The sequence below is a fragment of the Artemia franciscana genome, chromosome 1, assembly GCF_032884065.1.
Source record: "Artemia franciscana chromosome 1, ASM3288406v1, whole genome shotgun sequence".
In the NCBI taxonomy this organism is placed as follows: domain Eukaryota; kingdom Metazoa; phylum Arthropoda; class Branchiopoda; order Anostraca; family Artemiidae; genus Artemia; species Artemia franciscana.
In genome coordinates this window covers 21730130-21750146 of record NC_088863.1, presented here as the reverse complement: position 1 = coordinate 21750146, position 20017 = coordinate 21730130, and the positions used below count along the sequence as shown (strand labels likewise).

The window sequence follows — 20017 nt, the reverse complement described above, 5'->3', positions numbered from 1 at the left end:
AGTCTCAATTAAACGAAAAACTACATGCATGCAGGTATTAAAAGGGAATATAAGCGATATAGGGCATATAAGGACACAGGCAGCAATACTCTATCATAGCTAGTAATATCACCCGTATTTTAAAGGAGCTAATTTGGTAGGAAATTAAAAGTTCTAGTGCCCTTTTAAGAGTCAAGAGTGATTGGAGGGCAATCAGCCCTCCTATTTAGCTCATAATTTTCCAGACACTTCCAATCAAAATTTTTGGACAGTCATTTTGTTCAGCATAGCTGAATGGTCTAGTAACTATATTTCTAGGGTAGATTGGCTGGTCAACCCCCACAGTTATGTAATTTGCCCATTATGCTTAAAAACTAAATGTTGCTTTAAATTTAAATCAAAACGCATTCTTTGGATACTGGTTGCCAATAAAACTTCTAATCATAATACCAAGAAGAATTGACGGTATTAAGGTCAAACATTCGGGGCTACTTCTGTTACTACTTCTGCTTTTGAAATTTTACTAAATCAAAAGAGTGTAAGAGTGACCAGGCTGTGAAAGAACATAGATATAATTTTTTGGGAATGGTTTGAAGTTGTATCTATCAGGTCAACTAGAGGATGTAGATGGCTAAATTAAACACTACTGTTTGCGTCATGATTTTCAAAAGGGTTTATGTTGTTTTAAATTGTTGAAAAAGATTTCCAGCATACAAATAGTAAGCCAATCTATCAATTCTTGAAAGAAACGGGAAAATTCAAACTATCATTTTCCTTTTCCCTGAAAAAGTCAGTATAAAATAAACAGAATTAAATTAAAAAGACTTTTTCCACAAAATAAGTTTTTCTAAAATAAAAAAAAAAATAAAGAACTCTATTAAACCAAAAATGAACAAAATAGAATCAAATAATCTATCAAGCATACAACTACCACAAATCAGCATCTACGAATAAATGAAGCCCAAACGAACAGATATTACAATAAATAACCGAGTCAAACTCAAAATGAGCGGAAATTAATATGAGTAGGGTTCAAAACCCTAATGCTTTCTAAAAACCAGAATACGATTTGTACTTTATAGAAAAAAATCAAATGAATATATATTATCAGTTTAATATACATATGCTGATATTTATTCCTTAAAATTTTGATTAATATTTGATTTCTTAAAGTTACAAAAGTGAAAACATTGAGAGAATTTTTTTCAGTAAAGTACGTCGTCCCGTACCCGAATACATCCTCATTTGGGAGGTGGCTGTCGCCCTCTCCCTTGTTACTTTTGATTGACTAATTGCCTGATTTTCATTGCACCTGGCTGTCATTTGTATCTAATGAATAATTATATGTGCTAAATCACAAAATTCATAGAATATTCTTCACTTATATCTACTAACCTCTAACCTTTTCTGTCTAAGAAAAGATCATTCACTATCTGTACTGATTCTTTCAGCCAATTTTGTTCTTGTTCTTGACATCCTCGTAAGGTTTTTTTTTTGTAATGACAGTTCACGTAAGATGAAACATTAAAGAAACTGACTTAGTTGTACTGATTCATTCAGCCAATTTTTTCTTTTTTAGAAATTTATTAACAATTGGTGTTTCGGTTGTTTCTGTTTTATATTCTATTCACTTTTACTTGATATAAAAAGCAAATCTCGCTCTATTAGAGCTTTTGATAGTCTTTCATGAATATTGTCTAATCTTATAACTAAAAGCATTGCTGACACATTTCTGTCGTATTTTTCGTCACTATTATAATGGTAGTAAGATCTTTTTACAGCTTAAAAGTATAACGAATTATCTAGATATCGATCGTTAATATGTGTATTTCAGACGAGGGAAAACTTGGACCCCCACGATTGCGGACGTACAGGAACCTAAATGTCAATAACCGGCGAAAGTTGTCAACCACCATTGAAAGCAAGCGAGAAGAAAGGAGAAAAGAAGAAACCGAGGCTCGAAAAACGAAGCGATTCGACAGAATTTCTGTTTATAGAAGATACAGAGTTGGAGAATTACCAGATGTTCAAATTTCATATGCTGCTTTGTTGACACCACTTTTGGCTCTTTGCCAGGTAATATTTAATGAGAATGAACTGCATGAATCTTTAAGTCTGTTTCAAAGAATAGGTGAAGGGGTTTTATTAGTCATGAAGAGATATCAATTGACCTCCTTCCGTCTAAATTATGTGGAATTTGTTTCAATATTTAGAACTAGTTTTCTTTTCTTTTTTGGCAAAAAATTGTTATAAAAAAGGTAAAAACTAGAAAAACATTAGAAAATAAATGAGAACTCTTAACAGCATTTTCTCATATTTTAAGGACCAGTAACGTTAATTCATGAGTAACAAATTTTTTTTAATAAAATTAATTTTTTTCTAATAATTTTTTTGAGCGTGTGTAGATACGCTCAATTATACCCTCTTTGACAACTTGAATGCACCTGGAGTCTTCTGATTTAGTGCAACATCCCCCTCAATTATCAATGAAATTTACAATTTAATAACCTTTGTCATTCGTGATATGCTGCAGATAGGCCCTTTTGACAAACTGCAGTATGCTGATAAACCCCTTTGGCTTAGGTATATAGTTTTAGTTGTAATAGTAGAAATTGCAGCAGCATTTGCATTCACAGTCACAATCGTAGTAGAGGTAGTAGTACCAATATTAGTAGTCAAAGCCGTAAGCAGGAGCAGCTGCAGTCACGAGTTGTTGCTGCATTAGTCGCAAGTTGCTGCACTATTAGTTACAAGTTGTCTCGCACTACTTGTACCAAGCTGTCACAATTGCAGTTGCAAGTAGTCACAGTCGTAAGTAGCTAAAGTAGCAGTCCAGTTGCATCCTCAGTCGCAGTCGTAGTTTCTCAGAATCGCAAATAGTCTCAGTCGCAAGTATTCGTAAGCTTAAATAATCACAGTCGCGAGTAGTCATAGTCAGAAATAAAAACGTTAGCAAGTTGCAACTATTGTAAATAGTTGCAGTCACAAGAAGTCGTAGTCACAGTCTTAATATGATATAGCCTTAGTTACAGTTACAAGAAATCACATTCGTTAGTATTCGCAGTCACAAGTAGTTACAGTCACAAATAGTCAAAGTTCCAAGTACTTGCATTAGCAGATACGAATAGTCGCAACTGCAGTCATGATTTTTAATGCTTGCAAGTAGTCCCAAATAATCATAGTCGTAGTTGCAAGTAGTCGCAATGAAACAGTTCGTGGTAACAAACTGTAAGTAAGGAGTGACTCGGTTCAATAGTAACCGAAACTCTGAAAAACGGAATTGTGATATCAGTATATACATCAGAAGAATCAGCTCATTATGCTGATCCGAAATATGTAAGATTAGTGTTACCCATCAAAGCTACGAGCCTAAGAAAATTTGCCAGATCTTTTAAATAGAGGGTAAGCCCACTAAAATTCAAGGAATCTTAATGAAAATCACGCCACTAGATTCAGCGTATCAGAGAATCCTACTGTAGAATTCAAGCTCCTATATACAGAAATGTGGAATTTTGCTATTTTGCCAGAAGACGTATAACGGTGATTACGTGAGACGTAAGACACGTAAGATGTATATGCATGATTATTATTATCATTTTTTTTCTCCAGGGGAGGTTATATTGAAATACTGGTCCTAGAAGATCGAGAGGTGGTGCATTTAGACGAAAATGAAAAGTTCTAGTGTCTCTTTTTATATGACCAAAAAGATTGGAGGGAAACTGGTCCCCCTCCCATTCCCATTTTTCCCCAAAGTTTATCTGATCAAATTTTGAAATAGCCGTTCTGTTCACTATAGTTGAAAGATCAAATAACTATGTCCTTAGGGGTAAAATGACCCCCCACAGTCCGTGGGGAGGGACCTGTAAGCTATGGAATTTGCCCATTGTTTGCGTAAAGCATCTGTTATTGGAAAGTGTACAGATTTTTCTTCTTCCTTGGTGAGGGAAATTTTCGGGGGATGAATTCTCTAGGGGAAATGTTGCGCTGGGGGGGGGGTGACAGAATTCCCATACGAAATTTTTTGTTTATTTCATATTCTCTTTGCAATATTTTGCATGTTGAGATGTTCCAGGGAAATTATCCAGGGGCTAGTTTCCGGGTGTTCTGATTTCCGGGGAAAAATTTTCCACCGGAGAGTGTATTTCTGGAGTACGCGAGAAACCGATTAGAGATTAGAGTATCTTTTCAACGGAAAGAATTTTAAGAAGAATTTTTCAGGTTGAATTGTCCCCAAGCAATTTTACGGGAAGGGGGGGGATTTTCAGCGATGATGAAACTGTCTGGCGGGAATTTTAAGGGGCTATACTTTATGTTGGGTGAAATTTCCAAGGAGAAGTTTTTCGGGGGGGTATATATCATGGAGAAATTAAAAAAAAGTTGGTTTTAACTGAAAGTAAGGAGTAACATTAAACTTCAAAATGAACAAGAATTAAGCATATTAAGGGTTCCCCCCCTCTCATTTCCTTGCTCTTTACGCTAAAGTATGACTGTTTGTCTCGATTTTTTTAGAACGGCTACTGAAACACGAGGGCCGTTTAATTAGAATATTTTTTTTTTAATTACTTATAGCTTTTGAGTAAGGAGCAAGGTGTTGAGTAGGGAGTAATTCTTTATATAAGGAATAAATCTGCTAAAAATAATTTGCAAATTTTGTTTGAGTGTTTCATGCACTGTGATCCAAATCCGAACCAGCAATAGTTGAAAAACGTTCAAAAATTAAATAAAAGTTTTTTTGTTACTCAAAGTAAGGAGCGACACTAAAACTTAAAATGAACGGAAATTATTCGTATATGTAAGGAGCTGTCCCCTCCTCAACGCCCCGCTCTTTACGCTAAAGCTTAACTCTTTGTAACAACTCGAACTTTTAAAGTAATAAAAAACTTCAGCTTAAAGAGCGAGCAACTGAGGAGGGGACAGTCTTTTTCATATATGGAATAATTTCTGTTTATTTTTAAGTTTAAGTGTCGCTCCTTACTCTCAGTTAAAAAAGAACTTTTTTTATTTATTTAATCACAAGTAGTCATAGTTTCAGTCATAGTAGTAGCAGCAATAGCGGTACCTTTTTGATGACCTGAATGCTCATAGTGTATACAGTCCCGGTCTCAAGTAGAGTCAATTGTAGTTGAAAGTAGTTGCAGTTGCAGCCAGAGTAGTAATAGCAAGAGTGGTCCTGAAAGTGTAAAGTTACTATCCTCAGCCACTCCTAAGAAATTGTAGACATACCCATTTCATAACCTCGATAGACATAGTGTCTTTTGAATTATTTTAACGTCCCCCTTAGCTTAGAATATCAGGGCGAATTAACCTCTTATCACATTTAGTTCTAAATATTTCCTTATCACTAATTGTGGCCCAGATCCCATCTTTATCTGGGAAAAGTCCAGATTAACTATTCCCTCTCAATTTATTAACATGTCAGTACAATATATTTGCTATTATATTCTCTTCATCTTCCAGATCTTCGGCAATTTTATTGATGGCCTCCACTTCACACCTCCTTAATTCAAAATTCAAAGCTTAATGCTTTCTCCGCTTGCTTTGCATATCTCTTGTTTTCATATGATCTATCACTCAAATACTTCTTTTACAAGCCCCTTCTCCCTCTTCTCTATTAAATATAAAGTATTTTCTAATATTCCTAGCTGCAATTTTAAATCTCTTCCCTTAGACACCATCAGCGATTTTACAAATGTAAGGTCAGCTCTCTTGCCATCACGTGAATACCATTTTAATTTATGGTTAATTTTATGACCAAGTACTGCATTGGTTGTAACTAGATTGTTATACCAACAAAATTGCAGCAGTCGGTAACCATCACCGTTTCCTTTTCCTATACCAAATTTACCTAGGCTAGGATGCCATCTATCCTTATTTCTACCGACCTGGGCATTAAATTCCCCTAATAGAACACCACATTTTTGCCAGGGATCCTGTCTATTTGTTCCCGTAGCTGTCAGTAAAATTCAGCTGAGTAACTACTATGTCCAATGGTCGATTCTACAGGGACAGATACTGCTATTACTGATACCCTGCGCTTTTTAGTCATAAAACGAGCAACTAGCATTCTGTTATTAATACGTTTCCAGCTTAAACAAGGTTTAACTGCTCCCTTATTCATCATGAGCTCTACTTCCTGCCTATGCACCCAATTCTTCCTGCCTGAGTAAATTCTATATCACCTAATTTTATGTTTCCTATCCCGTGGGTAATGAGTTTCTGGAACTCCTAATAAATTCAGTTTTAAGCTTCTGGAGTCGTCAGTCGAAATTTCGATACGATGGTTATTTTTAACGTTGTAACATTCCATATCCTATTTTCATATTATTTAAATTATTCATATTATTATCGTCTCAGGAAAAGCAGTGGTTCCAAAATCAGTGCAGGACGGAGACTAGCACATCTTCTCAAGCCTACACAAAGCGCTTAAGCTGGCTTAGAACTGAACAGCAAAAAGTCCCTGGGACCTATGGTTGAATGGAGGCTTTGTACAATCCTGAGTCCATCTTGGTCACAACATGATTTTTAGCACTTGGGGATGCTTTGCTATCAACAAGAGTCAAAATCCTGCACAGACATTCTCAAGCCGATTACCTCCGACTCATTATATATTCATGCCTAAAAATATTTTGCTACTACGGGTAAGCAACCCATGATAGATAACTTGACTAGGAAGAGGCCTTTCAGCCGAAAAAAAGCCAACCAAAGCAGACCAAACCCAGAAGAATTTTCCATTCATGAGAACCCAGTGAAAATACTGTGTCGTTTCCTCAAGGTCAGTCTGCAGCGCTATTAGCAGTCAGAGGTTTTGTTTGGAATACTTGTGAAAGGGGCACCCTCATGACACTATGAGGCCATGCAAGCAGGATATACCTGTCGGGGATATGAACAGCGAAAGGAACCTATGATGGAGTGGAGACCCCAAACCATCTCATAGCACCGGAATAGCTCCAATTTTTTGTACCCAGTATATCCTCGACGGGGTATTCGTCAGGGGGTCTCCACAAAAAAAGGACAAGTTCAGTAATTTATCTTTTTCTTAATTATCCTTTCCCAAAAAATTTCTAAAAGATTTTCCTTAATATCTTAGCCTTTCCTTAGCATTTCAAATATTTGGGAATAGGCAGCTTAAAACAGAATAGGAGAGGGACTTGTTGCACTCTGATCACTTTTCAACATTCCCTGGAAGTTTAAACTTAATTCCTCCTCCATCCAAATCTATTTTAAGCCTCTCTCTTTACACCCTCTTAGGAAGTTTCCATTTCCCGTGAATAGTCCTTTAACAAATCCTCTTGCCCCAGCCATGGACGACCTGCCTTCCATTTAGCCCTAGATGGTTGGCCGAAAAAGACAATCTCTGGTAATCTGTCATCCTTCCTCCGCAGAACGTGCCCTAGCCATCCCAACCCATCTCTCATTATAGCCCTAGAAAGGGGGATTGAACCACACTTCTCGCACACCTACTAATTTAAAACCGGTCAGTCAACCAGGTACCCAAAATAGTCCGTAGTAATTTCTCTGGAAAACATCTGCTAAGTTTAGAATTATCAATGGATTTACAGTCTTTTGTGGCGGGTTCTTTTGAATTGATGTTACCCATTATCGAAATTTACTGATTTGCGATTAAAAGGAAATTCTCTCATAATCGGAAAAAATAAACAAATTATACATGAAATGTAACCAAATACAAAAAAATTATATTTTTATCGTGTTTATCTTTTCTTGATAAAAAGTAAGAATTAATGCCTAAACCGTTACGCAAGGGTGATTTATTTCAGCAAATAAGAACTATCACTTTTCTCCATGTCGTAGATATTATCTGCTAAGTTTTAGTTGTTTTTTGTTGTTTTTTTTTTTTAAGGGTAGCACTGCGATTTCCCTAGTTTAAAATAACCCGGAAGACGGATAAAAGTATTCAGTTTTCATTTTTTCAGCTTGATGCAGACCTTAGCAGGGATGTGTTAGTATTGCTCCTCAAATCAATTCGTCAAGAAGACATTCCTGGCTTTGACTCTCGTGCGAGTAACATATTTATGAGAACAATAAAGAGCAGTACAGAATTTTTTCCTCACTTTATTGGAACTATTTTAGAAGTGACAATTGCTGCTGACGGCAATATCTCAATTCCTTCGAGTGATGTAGTTGATGGTATAGCTTCATTTTTATCTTTTCTCATAATAATAATCTTTGTTCCTTCCCTTTATCACACTGGAATAACATGGGTATCATCAAACAAAAGCACAAAAAAAGAAAAGCATAAAAAGACACAACACCAAAAAACAAACGATGAGCCATCATCTCGACTTCAGGTCACTGTTGTTGTAACACCTGACGCAGTAGGCACAAAGGAGTTCAAAAATCTTGTCGTCAAGTGTAGGCGGGCATTCCAACAGTTTTTTCCCTCTTTCAGAGTTGCCAACCGTGTTTTGTATGCGTGGGTCTCTGAAGCAAACAGAGTCAGGATTTCTCGGTTTGTTGAGGACTTCAGAATGTCTGCTCCAAACTTCATTAGCATTTTATGCCTCCTTTCATCCAGGATCGGGAGCTTGAGTTGGATTCAGCTTCGTTCATAATTTTTATAATTTGGCCCAAGAATTATATTGCAGGCTCTTTTCTGAATTGTTTCTAGTTGGTTTCTATGCTTCTCTGTAAGCGAAGGGTGCCAGACAGGACAGCTGTACATTATTATGGGCATTACATAAGTTTTATAGCACAAACGAAGGAGTTGCTGTGTCATTCCCAACCTTCATAAATTTTTGAAGGATTTTAGAAAACCAGCTACTTTTACTGGGATCTGGCTGATGTCATCTCCAAACGAGAAATCGTCAATTAATGTGATACCAAGTGTTTTTACTGATTTCTTTGTCTGGAGAGGGGCAGATTCGCTTATGCTCTTCTTCTTCAGGCAGTTGACACGCATTACACAGCTTTTCTCGAGGCTTATCTGGAGCTTCACTTGATCAGTTTGATGCTGAAGCTCTGCAACAATGGGTTTGAGCTGATTGGGTGTTTGTGACGGGAAGTGCAGCAGGCTTAACCAAAGATCATTTGTAAATTTATACCTTTGTTCGTGTTGCCTCATCAGTCGGTTGATGACTATAACAAATAAGATGGGACCTAACTTGCTGCCTTGAGCCACTCCACACGTAACGTCTTGGAAGTTGGATATTTCCCCGTTTTCGAGCTATACGCACTGTTGACGACCAGATAGGAAACTTGTGATGGTACATAAGAGAAACTGTGGGACTCCTATGGTGCAGACTTCGTTGATTACAGTCTCATGATCAAGCAAATCGAAAGCTTTCACGAAATCAGAAATGATTATTTCAGCAAGGGCCTCTGGATTTTCTGAGTGTTCTAGTTGATCATGAAGTAATCTGACCAGATAATGAGTTTTGCTGTGTCCGCGACAAAAACCGAACTGTATAGGATCGATTTTATGTTCTACTTCTGCTAATAGCCACTGTAAAATAAAATCTTCGAAGACCTTTGAAATTTGCCTGAGATCGAATTGTGAGGCTGGTGATGTTTTCTTTGGAATTGGTGTGATAAATGCCTTTTTGAACTTATCTGGGGAAGTTTCTTCCAATAGGCACTGGTTATGCACCATAGCCAATGATGTAGGCAGTAAGGGGGAGCATGTATGTATCAGCCTTATAGGAATTTCACCAGGGTACGAGTATTTCCTAATGTCTAGGTTTTCGAGTTTTTCTTGGACATGGGAAACTGCGATAATGGAGATGGTTTCGATTGGACCATTCTGTAGCAAAGTCTTGAGAGGGGGCTGTTGGTCGCAAATATTTGAAAACTGTGCATTAGTGGTTTCTGCGGTTATATTGTCTCCTTGCTGGTTCCTCAGGATGGATTTAGACTTCTGCTGTTCTATTACTTTCCGTACAGTTGTGTGGAAATTATACCTTCTATGCCAATTATACCTTCTTCTCTAAGTGGACGGTAGGTGAACTGAGTCGATTTACTAGGTTTCATTGTTGACTTTGGCCGTAATATAACTGTTTCATGGTCACTGGTTGAGAGTGGTGCATCCGCTGAAGGATCTAAGTAGAAATCACCTAGTGTAGTGAAGATCAAGTCAAGGGTGTCTTCTCCTCATGTTTTCACTTTAACTGTTTGATGAAGGGCTGTAGAACTTTCGATCCAGTTCGGCTTCAGATCTTTGAAATCCTCACAAAGAAAGATTCCAGTATATGGATACTTTGTTCTGATGAAGTTGCAACTTGGTTGGAGGTATTCCACTAGTTGCCACCGATATGGTCCTCTTGGTGGGAAACATACCGTGTGCATATCAATGACGACACTTGACGAGGTAGGCCTTTTGGTCATGCCCATAGCCACGAAACTTCGATGTCAAGGTCCTTTGGCACTGCGACATCCAGAATCCTAGGAGGTACGTTTTTTTGCAGTAGAAACTGGCACCGCCACCGTACTCCTTGGGCTCTCCTAATGCACTACAGTGTGGGGGAAACATAACAGGAATACCCGTCAATCCTAGCCAAGGTAGGATATGGGATCCATGTTCCTGTCATACACATGATGTCAGTGTCAAGTTTCCTTAGGAAAACTTCCATATCCTCCGCCTTGTTGTTGATGGATCGAACGTTTGATAGGGCTATTGTTGGAAAATGGTAAGATTGGATTAGCCTTGTACTAAAACCTGTTTTCTTTTTCCCTCTTTCCAGCCTGCAGGAAGAAGAATCAAGAGTCTCCACTCGTAGATCGTGAGTACCTGTTGAGGTGGGAGGGATAGTGATGCATTTTGAATTAGTTTTTCCTTTGGCTCTGTATTTAAATAAGTGTTTCCTGTACTAGAATGCTGGTTGGTTTCAGATGAGGTCTCCCCGTTGATTGGTGACTGTTTTGGAAGCTGTGAGCAGGGGGATCCCTTTGCTGGTAAATTGAACAAGATGAAATCCAGTAGCTGTGCCTTCGATTGTGATTTTGTTTTCGATCGGGTTGGTGGGGGTTTCTTCTTGTGTTTCTCCAACCATTTTATTTTTGGAGAAAACCCTGGTAGTGGTTTTTGCTGGTTGTCTGAGCCAGTTCTGTGGAGAACTCGCGACCTCCATTTGGTTGATTCTTTCGTTTCCGGTGGGTGATGGTCTAGGCTTCGTCACTAGCTTTTCGATGTCTTTGTTTTATGCTGGTCAGATTCTAGATTTGGGGTAGGTTTGATGTGTGCATGATAGTAATTGCAGGCACTTCCCAGGATGGATCCCTCCGCAATTTCCCGGAGCAATGAGACAGACTCTACTTGTTAGGCTGTCTTGGTAGACCGGCGGCAGTATTTCTTCATGACTGAGTTGACATTTTGATCCCCATTTACGGTGACCTTTTTTGAAATAAAAAATCTACTAGCTCTAGTTGTGCTTCATTCAAGGTAGAAATAATGCTTTAAATAATAGAATTAGTAGAAGTTTGTTCTTGTCTGGGAAAAAGAGCAACCAAAGTTTTTCAATTTGGTGCTTTCATCAAATAATTGGTAATAATTAATTGGTAATTTGTAATTGGTATTTCAGTTTGGCGCTTTAATCAAATAATTGGTAAAAATAATGGGTAATAACTTGGTAAATAAACATTGGTAATAAATAATTAGTAAAAAACTTTCATTGATGTTTTTCAATTTGGCGCTTTCGTCAAATAATTGGTAATACTTAATTAGTAAATATAATTGGTAATAATAATGCATGGTAAATAATTGGATCTCGGGATTGACCACATTCTGTAGACGGGTTTGACCGCTTCAGATTGCTGCTAAACTTAGCTATTATTCAGAATTGGTACGATTTAATCTTCTTGGAAGCTAAATTATTTGTTAAATATTTTACATTGAACGTTACTTAGTTTTTTAAAATTCTTAGAGGTGAAAATTGCCATTTTAGTGGATATTAGAGGCTATAGCAGTGGCAGCGTTAGGCAGACGTGACCTCTACAGCTGCAAAGGGCCCTGCGTCACCAGGGGTTCTGCATTTAAGTGTAGCCATAACCTGAAGATATATGGCCGTTTAAATGCTCTGTCATCTGTGCGCAACTTAACAATGCCACTCAGAATTACCCTTATGATACATGGCGAAATACATTTGGAACCACAAAAAAAAAAACATAAACGGGTTTAATTGAATGAATGGAATAAATTCGATTCTTCATGTTGTAAAAATAGCCATTGGGACCCCACAAATTGATATGGCGCAGGGCTCTGAAAGATCTAGCGCGCAACTAGGCTGTAATACTGACAAAAATGATTTTTTTTTTCATTTGTTTTCTTTGACTTGCTACATGACTTTTGTTAAACATAAAAAAAATGATTGTCCGAGAAGGGATTACTTCGTAGTGGCTATGATGCAGACTATTGTAGTTAAATTTGGAAGACGACATTCCAGCTGTGGAAATACGAAAGGCATTAAAACACCAAAAACAAAAAGATTCGCTATTTACGAAAGGCATAATGTGACATATCAGTAAAAAATTACTTGCGTTACAAAATGCCACAAAATTTTTTGTTTTACAGTTTTTTTAACTTTTCTAAGAGTCAAGACAAAAATTTTTGGGGGGAGGGTTTCAAACTGGGGTAACCTCACCCTAGATACGACCCTGGAACAAATTATTTGTTGAATTTTAACTGGAAATTAAATTTACAGGAATATAACGTTTTCCATTTAACGATCAAACGAAATCAAGATTTCACAAAGTGTTTAGATGGTTCAAAACCTAAAAGGACTTTCGTTATTTGTTGATCAACTGAAGAATTTGATTTGCGAAAAATTCATTGAATGACCAATGGATTTGATTGGTGAAAAATTTACGTTGAACTGTTTTTGGGTTCAAATTTTTCAAAGGGTTTAAATGGCTCAAAACTTATTAGGACTTCTTTCATGCTTGACTGACTAGCCAATTTGATTGAAGACAAATTATTGTTCAACCTTCTTTGGAGTTTTAGCTTCAAATTAAACGTAAAGGAATGTAACATTTCCTATGAAAGGTTAAAGGAAAATAAAAGGTTTTGCAAAGGGCCTAGATGCTTCAAAACTAACTAGGACTTTTTTTTTCATGCTTGATTGACCTACGTCAAAAAATTTGGTTGTCAAAAAATGAATTGATTGACTGGCAAATTTGATCGACGAAAAATTGATGCTAAACTATTTATGGGGCTTAAACTTCAAATTATATGTAAAGGAATGTAAAGTTTAAGGTTTAAATTAAAATGTAAGGTTTTGAAAAGGATTTAGATGGTTCAAAACTTATTAGGACTTTTTTCATGCTTGATTGACTTACGAATTTGATTGGCGACAAATTACTGTTAAAGTATCTTCGGGATTTTAGCTTTAAATTAAAGGTAAAGGAATATAACATTTCATATTAAAAGTTAAAGGAAAATAAAACGTTTTTGTAAAGGATGGCTCAAAACTAATTAGGAGCTTTTTTTCATGCTTTATTGGCTTACGAATTTGGTTGTCAAAAAATGAATTGATTTACCCGTGAATTTGATTGAAAAAAAATTGATTCTAAACTATTTATGGGGCTTAAACTTCAAATTAGATTTAAAGGAATATAACGTTTCTAATTAATGCTTAAATTAAAATACAAGGTTTTGAAAAGGATTTAGATGGTTCAAAACTTATTAGTACTTTTGTTCATGCTTGAATGATTCACGAATTTGTTTGGCGAAAAATTATATTAATTGATTAGCGAATTTGATTGAAAATAGATTACTGTTAAACTATTTATGGGTTTAAATTTCAAAATTAAATGTAAAGGAATATGACATTTTCTATTAAGGGTTCAATACTAACGAAACGTTTTTGTAAACGGCCTAGATGGTTGAAAACTTATCAGGACTTATGAGGAGGCAATTAGAATTTCAGCAGCTCATGAATAAGTTCTATTCTGCAAAACAGTGCACTCATAAGTTAACTTGCCATTGAAATAAATATAAATTGTGCCCCCTAATCTCCTCTTGAAACCCAACATGCCTCAACTACCTCACCTTTCTGAAATTAAATAAAAAAAAACTAATTTTTTTAGCTGAAAGTAAGGAGCGACATTAAAACTTAAAACGAACAGAAATTACTCCGTATATGAAATGGGTTGTCCCCTCCACAATCCCTCGCTCTTTACGCTAAAGCTTTTAATTGTTTTAAAAAGTAGAATTGTGGCAAAAAGTCAAACTTTAGCGTAAAGAGCGAGGGATTGTGGAGGGGACAACCCATTTCATATACGGAGTAATTTCTGTTCGTTTTAAGTTTTAATGTCGCTCCTTACTTTCAGCTAAAAAAATTAGTTTTTTTTATTTAATTTCTGAACGTTTTTGAATTAATGCATGTTTGGTTTTGGCTCTCCGCACATAAATTATTAAAATGAAATTTGCATATTAATTCCTTTTTTGGCTAAATGGCTTTCTCTTAGTTTTGATCAGATGATTTTGAGAAATAAGGGGTGAGGAAGGAGGCCTAGTTGCCCTGTAATTTTTCGGTTACTTAAAAAGGCAACTAGAACTTTTAATTTTAACGAACGTTTTTATTAGTAAAAAATATGCGTAACTTAAGAATTAACTTACGTAACAAACTTTCATAACCTTATATTTTTATTATGTATACGAGGGGGTTTGTACCCTCGTTAATACCTCGCTCTTTACACTAAATCGTAAGTTTTGTCCCAATTCTTTAAGAATGACCCCTGAATCAGAAAGGCCGTAGAATAAATAGTTGAAATTACTAAAAATACTTTAGCATAAAGAGCAAGGTATTTATCTCCTCCTAAATACCTCGCTCTTTATGCTAAAGTATTTTTAGAACCCCTCATATGCGTAATAATCTCTGTTCGTTTTAAGTTTCAATGCTACTTCTTCCTTTCATTTGAAAAAAACGTTTTCATGTTTATTTTTCATTGTTTTCTTATAGTAATGCTAGAGAATCCTGCGCCCTTTTCATTGAATTTTTCTTCCCCCATGACAGATTCCTCCAAGGAAAGATCCTCCAACATAGCCCCCTCTCCTCAGCCCCACCCCCAAATAAAATAAAATCCCCCTGAAAACGTCTGTACACTTCCCAATAACCATTACTATATGTAAACACTGGTCAAAGTTTGTAACTTGCAGCCCCTCCCCCAGGGATTGTGGGGGAGTAAGTCATCCCCAAAGACATAGTTATTATGGTTTTCGACTATGTTGAACAAAATGGCTATCTCAAAATTTTGATCCGTTGACTTTGGGAAAAAATGAGCGTGGGAGGGGGCCTAGATGCCCTCCAAATTTTTTGGTCACTTAAAAAGGGCACTAGAACTTTTCATTTCCGTTAGAATGAGCCCTCTTGCGACATTCTAGGACCACTTGGTCGATACGATGACCCCTGGGAAAAAAAAAAAAAAACAAAAAAACAAACAAATAAACACGCACCCGTGATTTGTCTTCTGGCAAAAAATACAAAATTCCACATTTTTGTAGATAAGAGCTTGGAACTTCTACAGTAGGGTTCTCTGATACGCTGAATCTGATGGTGTCATTTTCGTTAAGATCCTACGATTTTTAGGGGGTGTTTCCCCCTATTTTCATAAATAAGGCAAATTTTCTCAGGCTCGTAACTTTTGATGGGTAGGACTAAACTTGGTGAAACTTATATATTTAAAATCAGCATTAAAATGCGATTCTTTTGATGTAGCTATTGATATCAAAATTCAATTCTTTAGAGTTTTGGTTACTATTGAGCCGGGTCGCTCCTTACTACAGTTCGTTACCACGAACTGTTTGATGATAATTACTCGAAGGAATTATTTCTTGAGCAACTTGCAAAGTCTTTCAATCAAGTTGAAGGATCTTGCTTAGATTATGAATTTCCCTGGACCATGAAACCAGCAACAACGCCCCAAAAATGTCCTTTGTAAAAAGAAAGCAAGATTTTCTGTCCTGATTGCTTACTTTAAGCCTTTTTTAAATTTGCCTTGAATAACCCCCGATGTTTAGAGAACATGTTTTTATATTGTGTGAAAGCGTTAAAAAACTGTTGGCTATGTAACGGAAATAAATGGATGATGTTTGTTAATCACTGTGAAGAAGAAAAAGAAAAAATTACTTCTCAACATGATACTCACTAAAATCCAACTAAAAATACACTAGCTACTGGCCAAATATGGAGACTTCAATCAGGTTTTTTAAAGGGCCTATATGGTTCAAAACTTATTAGGATGTCAAAAGAGCGAAAAAAAATTCCATTCGGACCGCTTCTTTATTAGTGTCTTTAATTACACCCTAAGACTGGATTGTAAAATACAACACTCTCTAGTTTGTGATAATGTGATTTCGTTTACTTTGTGATTAAATTTGTTTTTGTAGCATCAATAGCTGCTGGAACTGAAATGCTTGGGTCATTAGTTATGGAAAAATATTTATCGAAAATGTCGAAATCATCTATAGAGCCAGTAAAGAAAAAATCTCGCCTTCATCTTGTTGAAGAAAAACGAGATGCACTTTGGATAAGAATGGCCAAGTATGTTTCATTTTTCTTGCACTAATTATGTTAGTATTATATTCTGTACAACGGTTATATTTATTTTATTTTATATACATATACAGCCCTATTTATATACATAAACGTATATACATATACATTTTATATACAGCCACTGTCATTGCTTCAATTCGTTTTGTTTTGTTACTTTGTCTTCTCGATGTAGATTTTTACACGGCTTTTGAGTTTTTGTCAATATAGTAAATTAGGCATGCTTTTCATTAAGATCTAATTTAAGGTTCTATTCACACTAGAGTTGGAATGACTGAGTAAATTGGGAAAAAATGAATGTGTTTTATTGCGCCTATGCACCAAAGTTTAGATACCAATACAGTTATGAAAACTCGATTTATTTTTGGGACACAGTGCGCGGTAGCGATGCTAGCGGCTGGAGAGAGGAAACTGGCAGTGTGAATCTAAAAGTTGGAGCACAGCTTAGATACCAATACAATTTTTATGCAACAAAACAAAATTGCATTTCCGCTTATGGTGTTGTAGTACAATCTACGCGTCAGAGCGCGGGCTTGGATAAGGCGCTAAGTTCAGAGCTCTGTACCAAAAGCTTCTCAAGGGCAAGATAGGAGTTTTCATAACTGTTTTGGTATCTAAGCTGTACTACGTACTGTACCGTAGTTTGACACTTTGTTTCTCTTGCTATGTTTTCTTAATCCTTCTACTTAGAAAAGAACGCTTTTTAGGTTTATATCTTAGAATATTTCTAAAACCATGACTTATGTTATTTGTTGCCTTTTTTCTTCAGAATTTACCTCTTTAATTCGCAAGATTACTTTATACAAGTTTCATGTAACTTTTGATTTGATCAGAAATCACTCCCCATCCCTTTTTTCTTTTCACTCTCTTCCCTTTATCTTTTCTTTCTCTCTTTCTATTCTCTTCTCCTTTATTTAAGATTTATAATCCTTCGTTAAGTTTAAACAATTTTTGTAAGGTAATTTCTCTCCTTGGCCCCTTTTCTTGATTTATCAATCAATTTCAAGTGATATTTTTATTAGGTGTAAATTTTTTCTGAATTGATTTTTTTCTGAATTACCTTGATTGTCCTTTGAAAATGTTTTATATGCAAAAACAGTTTCCATAACTACGACCATTTCTATAACTACGGACACATGATTTTATCTCAGTTGAATTCATTTAGGAGGGGGTACAACTTAAAAACAGATGAGTCTGACCCTGATTATGGTAAATCAAAATATTATAGAAAAAATGCTGAAACCTCGAGGTTTCATGGCTTTAAGGCTACGGCTTCAATGAAGAAATCTTCAAGCCCACGGCTTCAATTACAGAAGCGTTAAGGCTTCAAGACCTCAGACCTGAGTTTCTCCTTCCTCACCGTATATGCCTGATTAAGTTTTAACAAGCGAAATGTTTTTTCCTTTTTATTATTGTTGATAAACCAGCTATAGAAGAGGGTATGCTTTTTTTTTGCAATCGAAATGTTTACTTTTTGTTTCGCTTTATGAAAAAAAAAATGCCAGAAATACAAATTTTCTATGGAGTCACAGTCCTGGCACTGCGAAAGAAAAAATAAGCTTTATGGCACACACTTAACTTTTGAGTTTGTTTTTCAATATTAGCTTTCAAGACTGGAATTCAGAAGGAGTAAATTAATACCCAAGTTTAGTGTCAGAAGCATGGCCGATATCGAACTTGATCAAGTACAGTACCTACCTAAAGCCTAATCATTGCCTTAAAAAAGCAGAGGTCGTATTTTTGGGATTGGGAATAGTGTTACTGCTGCTGCTAGTACTAAGAACTAACTGCAGCACCAAGCCGCCTGAGGCCAAAACAGCTACGCATGCACCTCCTCTATTCAAAACCTCTCTCTTTACACTTTCCCAAGGAGTTGCGTTTTCCCTTAACCCTTTCATGGCCTGTGATTACAATTGGAATCACAGTCTTTGCTGCAGCATAAGTGCCATCTAGTTATAAGAAATTGAATCGTAAATTATACCGTCAGATAGCGAACATCGAGTTCTTTCGAATAAATACGCGTTTAGGCGCACAAACATCTGTTGGGTTTTACCCGGGTCATTTCAGTTCTTTGTTTTGTAATTGAAGGAATTACTGAAGGTAAGGGAAATATTTTATTTTTTATTTTCTTTGTTTGGAGTGTTACAGTTAAAGAAAAAATTGGGCAGATGAAGAATGATTAGAATATCAATTAAGACTAATTATTTGAGGTGGGGGGTCTTTGGTTTACCGGTAGGGCCACTCATTTGTCTCGATCCCATAAGGCATCAACCGGCCATGAAGGTAAAACAAACGTTTTAATAGCCGGTTTTGTGTTACGGGGGCTATCATTTTGTTTGTATGTTTTTGATTTTTTCTTTGTAACCTTAGAATTTTTAGTTGTGGTAGCTTTGTAGTTGTGCTACCTAGTTTGTGACTTTTAGTGATTATTTTTCAAAAAACAAGTGATTTTTCATGATTCTGGTAATTTTTAATGGTAAAGCATAAAAAATTTAGTTAAATAGATTAGCCCTGAATCTAATTATAGGATAAGGGATATTTAGTCAAAACGTTACTGAAAACGTTAGAAGACTAAATGTTATCAAACTTTTGACTTGAAGCAAAATGTCTGGATGCAGAAAAGCAAAAAAGTTGGATTCTTTTCTGTTGTTTTATTATCTGTGTGCTGAATCTGATGAAAGATATAAAGATATAGTGTTTGATATAGAGAAAGCTAAGAAAACCAAAACAATTCTTTTGTCCAAGAAACCATACTTATCCAAATATTTGGTCAAATTTGATGGAGACCGGCCTGATTTTTGTAAATTTCAATAAAAATGAGGGTGTCCAACTGAAAGTCACCAATAAAGAGATGGGACAGTTCCTGGGAATCCATATGCTCATGGGCATAATAAAACAGCCCACAATGTCTCAACACTGGAATAGAGCTACAAGGTTTCCCCTCATTGCAGATGTCATGCCCAGAGATAGGTTCAAAACCCTTCGAAGATTTTTTCATGCAAACGATAACCATCTTGCTGTTCCAAAAGGTCAAGACGGCTATGACTCTCTTTTTAAACTTCGGCCGGTTATAGACGGACTGCGAGCAAATCTAACAAAAATCCCTGCAGAGGAAAGGCAGAGTATTGACGAGCAAATGGTCCCTTTTAAAGGAAAGCTAAGGTTCAAGCAATGCCTCAAGGACAAACCCCACTCCTGGGGAATCAAAATATTCAGTCGTGCAGGGGCCAGCGGAATAATCTACGACTTTGAGGTCTATACTGGGAAAGGTTCGGTTCCGGTCACTGAGCTTGGTCAGGGAGCAGAGGTTGTGCTCAGACTAGCAGAGAGATTCCAAGAAACAAAAACTTCAAGCTCTTTTTTAACAATTATTACACAAGTATACCACTGATTCGCGAGCTCCTTTTACACGGGATTCATTCAGCTGGCACCGTCAGGACAAACAGACTGAAAGGTTGCAATATCGAAGCTGACGATTTACTGAAAAAAAAGGGAAGAGGAAGTTTTGACTACAGAGTTGAGACCAATAGCGGTAT

The 20017-nt window shown here is 36.3% G+C and overlaps 1 protein-coding gene across 1 annotated transcript in view; it reads left to right on the top strand.

The window, feature by feature from the left end:
• LOC136025164 (DNA-dependent protein kinase catalytic subunit-like) overlaps positions 1 to 20017 on the top strand; it is a 110480-nt gene that overhangs the window by 51350 nt on the left and 39113 nt on the right. The window contains exons 12-14 of the mRNA XM_065700962.1: positions 1814 to 2055; positions 7911 to 8124; positions 16316 to 16469. Of these exons, the coding sequence (XP_065557034.1) occupies positions 1814 to 2055; positions 7911 to 8124; positions 16316 to 16469 (610 nt within the window). The remainder of the gene's footprint in view (positions 1 to 1813; positions 2056 to 7910; positions 8125 to 16315; positions 16470 to 20017) is intronic.